General features: G+C 32.3%; 1 protein-coding gene across 1 annotated transcript; it reads left to right on the top strand.

Moving 5' to 3' along the window:
- Positions 1 to 293: 293 nt before the first annotated feature.
- On the top strand, positions 294 to 717 carry LOC119573814 (shematrin-like protein 1; the record flags this gene model as incomplete). Its single annotated transcript, XM_037920912.1, is given in 1 exon segment — positions 294 to 717. A coding segment is annotated over 1 exon segment (399 nt), but the record flags the coding sequence as incomplete, so codon positions are not given.
- Between the last annotated feature and the right edge of the window lie 9,283 nt (positions 718 to 10,000).

Here is a 10,000-nt window from a genome sequence, read left to right as displayed (position 1 = left end):
TCCTGAACAAAAATGATAATGATAATGATAATAACCCTTCACCGGAAATACATATAGATAGGAATATGAATTACAGTGCACGGAAGCAAACGGAGATATGCTAAAACAAATAACAGTAATTTGTAATGGAACCTTAATGACATTAGCTACTGTGCTAATGAATATGCAGGTAAGTGTTCATGCCCTAAAATGTGTGAAGGCCTATATACATACCCACATTCACGAGAGTGAGTATGGATGTGTGATAAGTGCATGCAGTCGTGAACGTAAGTTACTTCTTTTTCCAGGTTCTTGTTCTGTTGGCTGCCGCAGTGGTAGCAGAGCAGAAAAGGGAAGCTGAACCTCATTACGGATATGCTGGACATTACGGCTACCCTTATCGTGCTTATGCTTATGGCTATGGCGTCCCTGGAGGTCATGTGCATGTACACGCTGTAGCTAAACGTGAAGCCAATCCCGAAGCCGAACCACATTATTACGGAGGCTACGGTTACCCGTACAGTCACCTGTATGTCCCACACGCCCACTCCTACGTCCACACCCATGGCATCGGCAAGAGGGAGGCTGAAGCCGAACCAGAGCCTCACTACGGAGGTTATGGATATGGTCTTTACCGACCCTATGGTTTTGGTCTCTACCGCCCATTTGGCTACGGCCTTTACAGACCTTTTGGTTATGGATACTATGGGTGAATTATTTCCGTCATATACACAATATCGAAAAGAAAAAATAAAGACGCGCAATGACTATGTTCTTATTTCCAAATCCATGAATAATGAATGCCACGTTATTAACAACAATGAAATACACATGGAGAACCTACCCATAGGCAAATATAAAGAATCCTAAACTAAAATAGAAATTTCATTACCGGAAAGACAAAGTCAAGATATGTCTTGCCTTTTAACAACAATGAGTTCATAATTAAAATAAGTATTTTAATTTTTAAAAAACGACAGCTGAAAAAAAAATAAGAATACAAAATTAGGTACAATATTAAAGCTTAAATCTAGTTTACTGAAAGTGAGAGAAGAAGTAACAAAGAATAATAGCTTATTCTCGATAGAACATAAATAAGTGTAAATTATCAGGTATATATTCATGTGAGCGTGTTTCTAACTGAAATCTCATTTTAGAATTGACTACTTTTCCCTCTATTCTTGATAATTTCAGAGTATAATTAGAGCATTAGTGAAATTCTATTTAATGCAAGAATACGTGCATCTCGTTAATTAATTTTAGATTACGGACGAGAATATAGTGATAACCAGATCTGATAGATAGAAAGGTTCTAGCTTTATGTCTGTGTTACCTGAACATTCACTAATAACATATTTTCAAATCCCTGATAAACCTAGTCTCAGTTCAGCTCGTTAAACAAAATCCACCTTCGTTAAGCTCTTTATTGTTAGGGAACACAGTTGATTCCTATCTGTTGTTCCGGTCTGAAGGTGGTTAGCCATTCGTAATAAAACGTAATATCATAAATCATGAACGAGAAAGTTAATGAAATAGAATAGAACAATCTAGCAATATTGTGAGACGGCACCAACGCATTTGCCGACGCCTAAGATCCAGGTTGCCATTTGGAAGGCCATAACTTCTCTGCTGTCTATAACAGAGCTCGGCGTCGGCTTTAACTTCACATTTGCTTATAGAGCGTACATGTACGAGGCCTCCAGGGTCGTCATGGCTATAACCATAATCCATGTTGTCATTCACAATCGCAGTGGGCCTCGACTCCACTTTCCGCACTGTTCCTCTGGGTAGTATTGCTTCATCCTGGTAATGTATATGCACTAAGGGCTGTAGTTTCTTCAGTCGATTTTTTGATACAGTAAAATTGTTTATATTGAGGGTTTTAAGGTCCCATTTGAAATGCCTTTAATAAGCAAACGTATAATGTTCATATAGATTGCTGTACATGGCGACACGCATAACCGTTCACCTCGAAGGATGGAGATGAAGGGAGAATATGTATGGCAATTAATTCAGAAGCATTCACGGGACACGTTAAAAGTCCGTAATATCGTTTTGATCGGAATATTACATTATTGAAAAAGACTTTTAACTCTTTTCACAAGAAATCATTAATATTGATGTGATTAGATTACCATAAAAGGTGGATATTATCTGTTCAGACACGTGGTTAAAAGTAGGTTTTGATTCTGTACATACATACATTATAAGCACATGACGTGTTTAGTTTAGTTTTATAAACGTGTGAAAAGTAGAAAAACTCATAAAGAAAAAAGAAATAACATCTTCCCCAATGTGCCGTTGTGTTTGTGTTGTGTATGTAGTGTATGCTGTTTTTATATGTAGCATGTGTGTGTTCATGTCTACATATATGTGCTGCAAAATAATAAAGAACTTCCTTACAAAAGAAACAATATTACATATATAATTGTTGGACAATATACAGTTTATCGGGATAAAGAATTATTAGACAGAGGTGAATTTAACCTTATAACGGTGTAGTAGTGCAATCACTTGCTCTATCAGATTCATTGTTTGCCTTTACTACAATGCCCCGAAAAGAAGGGTCTGAATGGGAAAAGAAAAATTCACTAAGTTATGAAAATTAAATCGGTGTCCTCTTTAAAATCATTAAAGTATCAAATAAACTACAAAATTATAAGAAGTATCTTCTGTGAGTCTGTTTGGATTTGACCAAATACGGTTTATGTTTAGTAATGTGTTGAAATCCAAACTCATATGAAAGAATCCTAATTTAAGTTTGTGGATTGTGTGTGCTGTTGGTGTGTGTGCTGTGTGGGCATACATATCGCAAACGAAACAAAGAACAACTTTTAAAAAACCGAATGAAATACTCATAAACCGTAATATACAGTTCTATAACATGGGTATAGAGTTGTATGCATATATCCTATACATAAAGACATGTGTGAATTTATATCCTTATAACTGCATATTATCTGCATATCACTTGCTTATCAAATCACTTGTTTGACTATTATATAATGCAGAAAAGGTATGAATGGGAAATGAAAACCTTCACAAAGTTATGAATTTAATCGACGTGTCTCTTTTAAAAAATCATAGTAAATTTACATACATAAGTAAGACTACGAAACATTAATGAAAAATATGACGCCTACAACCTCGTTGCCTGCATAATTGACATTACCGCCTCCCAATATGAGAATGCGGTGCGATCTTACTAATGTATGGAATCTAATTTAAGATTTAATCCAAAGGATTCAAATGCAGCACACACACACACACACGCACGCACGCACGCACGCACGCACGCACGCACACACACACACACACACACACACACACACACACACACACACACACACACACACACACACACACACACACACACACACACACATACACTTGCACGTGTATATGATCTTAGTCTTTATCGTCCATTTGTCTATGGATATATAACAACCTATAATGTTGAACTTTAGGTAATTTATAAACGTACTGAATTAGTGAACGGTGGATTTATTAGTTCTCTGATCACTGGGAAGTTTCTGATTATATTTCTGATGTTAAGATATTGCTTTCCAGTGATTTTACCACCATGGCGTATTGATGAACAAGGTCCCGATATAAGGTCTTTATATAACATATCCTTGATATTAATGATTTTTTTTTTTTCACCAGAATGTACCATCTTTTTCCAGGTTATATTTCTGTTGCCTGCCGTGGCATGAAAGCAGAAGGAAGAAAAGAACCTCATTATGGATATGCCAGATACTACTGTTTCTCCTACCGTGTTTAGGGATATGGCTATGATGTCCCTTAAGGCCATGGTTATGTACAGGGATATGGCTACAGTGTCCCTGAAGGCCATGGTTATGTACAGGGATATGGCTACGGTGTCCCTGAAGGCCATGGGTATGTACACACTGTAGCTAAACTTGAAGCCAAACCCGAAGCTGAACCGCCTTGCTACAGAGGTCATTATGAAGGTTATGGCTTCCCATACGGACGGACACCCGCATGCCCCCACACTCCACACGGTATCGGCAAGAGGGAGGCTGAGGCCGAAGCAGACGCCCAAGTAGATCCTCACATTGGGGGTTATAGCTATGGCCTTTACCTACCCAATAATTTTAGGCCGTACCGTCCATTTGGCAATGGCTATTGCATACCTTTTTGCTATGAATACTATTTATAAATTAATGTCGTCATGTTACGAAGACATGCATTGCCTATATTCGCAAGTACCATGTTAAGCAGATGCGAAACATGAACTACTTGAAAGCAACATATAATGAATAACGCCGACTAAAATGACAAATTGATAACTGAAAAAAAAATATGCAGATAATGCTAATTGCATGAATACATTTTTATGTCTTTGAATAATGAAAAGTGTCATTTTCTGTGAAAAATAAATAGATATATATTACATAGAATAACGAAAACTTTGACCAACTTCACGTTCCACTCTCTTGCTACAGCTAATAATGATATACTAATTAATAATACTCCTGCCATGAAGATATTCGATACGAAATAATTATAGCATTAATTATAAATATAATAATGTATCTTGTCTTATATCATATAGGACATTACTATTCAAACATTTTGATTCTTCAGTCATTGGCTGCAATACATACAACACGCATATCAGTCTGCATCCGTACACACATTCTTATCCATACAGGGCAATCCTGCCACTCACTGGCCCTTGTTCCTACTTCTGAATAAAGATACATAAACATGTAGATATAGAGAGATAGAAAGATATACATATGTATAAATGCATATATATATATATATATATATATATATATATATATATATATATATATATATATATATATACACACATGTATAGAAACAGATATAGACTGATATACATATACATAAATAAATATGCATACATGCAGACATATAGTGGATTTATATAAATATTTAGAAAGAGAGAGGCAGAGAGAAATATACATGTATGCCTACACATATACATGCGTGCATATGTAAATATGTATATGTGTGGGGGTGTGTATATATATCTGTCTGTGTATGTATATGTGTATATATATACATATATGTATGATATGTATATATATATATGATATCATATTATATATATATATATATACTTACATATTATATATATATAGATATTATATTATTATAGTATATTATATCATATGTATAGTGTATATATAGTTGATTTATAGATATATCTACTCTATATATGTATATATAGTTTATATGATTATATATATTGTAGATGTATTATTATATAGTTGTGTGTTGTGTGTGTGTGTGTTTGTGTGTGTGTGTGTGTGTGCATATATATGTGTATATATGAGTTGTGCAAGGAAATTTCTATACTGAATATTCAGTATGTGAAAGTTGGCGAAAATATACATACAATTGCGCACACACACACACGCGTTCAAACACACACACACACACACACACACACACAACACCCCACACACACACACACACACAACACACATATATATATATATATATATATATATATATATATATATATATATAGATATGATTAGTGTGTATGTGTGTATGGCTGTGATGTATATGTATATGGGTGTGTGTGTGTGTGTGGCTGTGAGTGTGTGTGTGTACATATATATATTCTTTCATACGGTATATATATATTCAAGTATATGATATACGTACATTATATAATATATATATATATATATATATATATATATATATATAAATATATAATATTATATATACTATATATAGAATATATATATCATATATATATTTAATAATTATGATTATATATATAGATAGATATATTTAATATCATATCATACTTTATATATCTATGACTCTATACTCAATAGATATATGTGTATTTATGTATACATACAGGTATGTGTATATATATATATATATATATATATATATATATAGTATATATATATTATAATATATATATATGCGCTGTGTTGTGTGTGTGTGTTGTTGTGTGTGTGTGTGTGTGTGTGTGTGTGTGTGTGTGTGTGTGTGTGTGTGTGTGTGTGTGTGCGTGTGTGGTGTGTATGTATGTATGTGCATGTATGTGTATGTATATATTATACATATTGCATATTTATATATATATATATATATATATATATATATATATATATATTATATATTATATAATATATTTTACATTACAAAAACACAAAACATATATTAAATATATATAATTTATAAAATTTATTATCTTTATATAAATAATTTTTCCTCTTTTTCATTTTAGAAAAAAAAAACCAAATTAAGGTTTAAATATGTTTTTTTAAGAAGGTTTTCCCCTTAATAGCCAATATGCAAAAAGGAAATATGATATTTATTCTTTTCAAATATATATTATACAACTATATATATTTTATATTTAAATTATAAGGTTGTAATAACATGCAATGGGGTGGAAAAAATAAGGTGATAAAGCCCTTCTCCTTCCGTTTTTCTGGTTCCCTCCCTCCCTCCTTCCATCCTTTCCTAATTGTATAAATTTCCAATTACCCCCTATAATTTTATTTTTTTTAATTTATATTAAATAATAAAAATAATAATAAAGAATTTTTTTTAAAATGATAATATACCATAAAAATAATTTTACTCCCTTTGCTTGTTTACCGGGACCCAACATAATTCTAAATAATAAATATATATATATATATATATATATATATATTTTATATAATATATATTGTTTTTTGTTTTGTTTTTTATTATATTTGTATATATTATATATATAAATATATATAAGTATATTATATAAATTATACATAAATATATATATTATATATATATAATATATATTATATAATTATAATATATTATTTTTTTTTGTTTTGTTTTTTTTATATATTTTATATATATCATATATATAAAAATAAAAATATCTTATTTATAATCTATATATATATATATATTATATATATAATTAATTATATATATATATAATATATATAATATTATATTTATTAAAATATCTATATTATATATATATATTAATTTGTGCATGTAGTAATATTAACCAAATAGAAAGAAAAATTTAAACATAAATTTAAACCCCATGTATGGAAATGTTAAAATGACTTTTTTCCTGATTAAACAAAAATAAAGTAGCATTTATATTCTCGTACGATTTTTTCTGTACTCCACGAAGGCCCATTTACTCTTATCTTATTTGCCATTGTGGGAGGGGATAGAAGATCGAGCATATAAGTTTCATCCGTCCTTTCCGTCACCACTCCATCATGAAGTTCGTGGGAAGATGAGGGCAACTTGTTTCCTGATTTTGAAATTCAGTTACATTGAGGACTGCTCTTTTATTATTTCTAAATACAAAATTGTTTTCACTGTTTACCCAGATTTTTTTAGTAAATTAACTGCCTAATTCTTCCCCCAGGTTTCTAGTTCGGGTTTGGGTGTCGCTGTAACGCAAACAGAAGGGGACGCTCCCCCTTATGTTTTGGTGGATATTACAGCATTCCTTTCCGCTAATGGCAATGGCTACGACATCCGGGAGGCCGGTGCAAAGTTCACAGCCATAGCTAAACGGAACTAAACCGAGCCCGAACCCATAATGGATATTATGAACCTACGGATACCATAGGACAAACCCCTTTTAATCCACCCCACGAAACGGCAAAAGAGGGGGGCGACCCTAACCCCATTTTTATGGCCCACGATCCTAAATTTGCTTTTACCCCCTTTTGTTTTCCCCCACAAAAGAAAAATAAAAAACGTGGTTTATTTTTGTCTTTTTTTCTTAACTGTTTTTAAAGATACAACGGGGTTGAATTTTAACAAATGAAAAGAAAAATAAAAAGTTTTCTTTTTCTTCCTTTTTCTACTTTCCCGATGAAATGGGGATCTTTTTTAAAAATATTAAGATTCCCCAAAAAAATTTTCCTTTTTGTTTCTTTTTTTTAACTGAAGGAGTTGGGACATAATTTCCTCACCCTTTTTTCTTGGTCTTTATCCTTCAAAATCTAAAAACTGTTTTTCCTCTTTTTTACTTAAAAAATATTTTCTATTTTTTGTTTTTTTTTTGTGTGTTGTGTGTTTGCTGTAATGAAGTATTAGAATCGGCCTTTATTTTAAACTCGCCATTATGCCCCGTGTTAATCAAATAAATTTCGTAATTTAGATTTTCCTTTCCCCTTGTTAACCCAAAAAAAAAAAAACTTGGGGTTTAAAGGATAAACTAATTTTTTTTTAATTTGTCATAATTAACTATGGACAAAAATAAAATTGCGTCACCCGACAGATATATAAGCTTTAAAATATAAGTCAGAATCACATCAAGTTACGGATACCAAAATATAGGTAAAAAAGGATTTGTGAAGAAGACCTGCTTTCCCAAAAAAACAACGTCCTTAACTGGGTTTGTTTCATTTGCTGCAAAGAATCTTCTAAAAAGGAATGCAAATCAAATAAAATCCTTTGGTATATATCTCTAAAAAAAAAAAAATAAAAAAGGAGATATATATAAAAAGATAAAAAAACATTTTGGGAAATGAAAAAAATGGGAAAAAATAAACCCCCTCGAAAAAAAGCATTACCAAACCAACTCAACTAGTTAACACAAAATTTAAAAAAATCTGTTTTTTTCCACATCCACTAGAAAAAAAGGGAAAGAATCAAACCTTCGCCCGTATCTTTTTCAACGAAATGCAAAATATTTTTACCAGAGCCCAAAAGGTAATAGAAAAAGCATGACGGATTTAGAAACAGATATAAGCTTAAACAAACGAGTGTGGACCCTTCAAAAAAGGGTGGGGAAAAGCAAATCTTCTGAATTTTCAATCGTACAGGGAAGGCAAATAGTTAAACCATTTGAAACTTTATAGTAGACTTAAAAAATTGGTGTCATCTGGAGCGTCATACTCCTTTGTAAATCCGTATGACTAAAGAATATTAAAATTAAATCCATGCAGAGAAGTATCTCGTTTCAGAAATAAAAGTAATTTGTATAAAATAATTAACCTTTACAGTACCAGACCGAACATTTTCCTTGCTTAAGGCATCTCTTTTAAGCAAAGCGGAAAATAGTTTCAGAATGGCTTTTGGAAAAAAAAGTTCTAATACCCATACATAAATGACTTACCCAAATTAATTCAATTTACCTCAATAGAAAGCGGAAAGGAAACGCAAATAATACCTATCCCGATCAAACACCCCCTCAGAATATTCACTGCCTTTCTAATACGTCTTCTCTTCAAGTCGCGTTCCATAACAGGTGTTTAAAGCCGTAGGCTCGTGTATATCATATTGCAGAATAATGCCATGTCAACAGCTTTAGGCAACAGTTTTCTGTGAAAAAGAAGTAAGACTGACTCATTCTTAATGTTAGCGAATGTTTAGTGAAATATATATATATATTGCTGGAAAAAAGGAATTTCAAAATTGTTCCGTAATATTGAGACGTAAGCAAAGGTAACTGTCACTCCGTTAGAGATACCTCGGGGATTACAAATTCTTTGTAAAAAAATGCGTTTTTTTTTTATCCAACATAACGTAAAACTCACCCGAAGGAGGTTCATACTTAAGGGAAAATGCATTGACAACATTCCCCTAAAAGCAGCACGTACTTCGAGTGGGCGGTACAATAACCGAAAGAGGATGCGTGGCTACTGATCTCTGCGGGGATTGTTGCACTCTGCTACAGGTATATCGCATTCTTTAAGAGAAAATGCCAGAAGCATCAACAAGCAGCATGTCGCATTCTCATAAAAGGTGTTGGGTTTTAAATAAATATTGCACAAAAGCGCATATGCACATGCAAGAGACCCGCGAAAGTTAAGACGAGTTCAAATATTTAATTTTAGATTTACATTGAGTTTTCATTCAAGAAGTTTTCTATTACCATTTTATTTGTTAGTTTTTGAGGTTTTGTGAAAAATGCCGCCATTTTGAAACCTCTTCTTCTCTCTCTCTCTCCTCTCTCCTCTCTCTCTCTCTCTCTCCTCCTCTCTCTCTCTCTCTCTCTCTCTCTCTCTCTCTTCAATCAATTCTG

The sequence above is a fragment of the Penaeus monodon genome, chromosome 6 (assembly GCF_015228065.2).
Source record: "Penaeus monodon isolate SGIC_2016 chromosome 6, NSTDA_Pmon_1, whole genome shotgun sequence".
Taxonomy (NCBI): domain Eukaryota; kingdom Metazoa; phylum Arthropoda; class Malacostraca; order Decapoda; family Penaeidae; genus Penaeus; species Penaeus monodon.
This window is presented reverse-complemented; position numbering and strand designations above follow the sequence as displayed.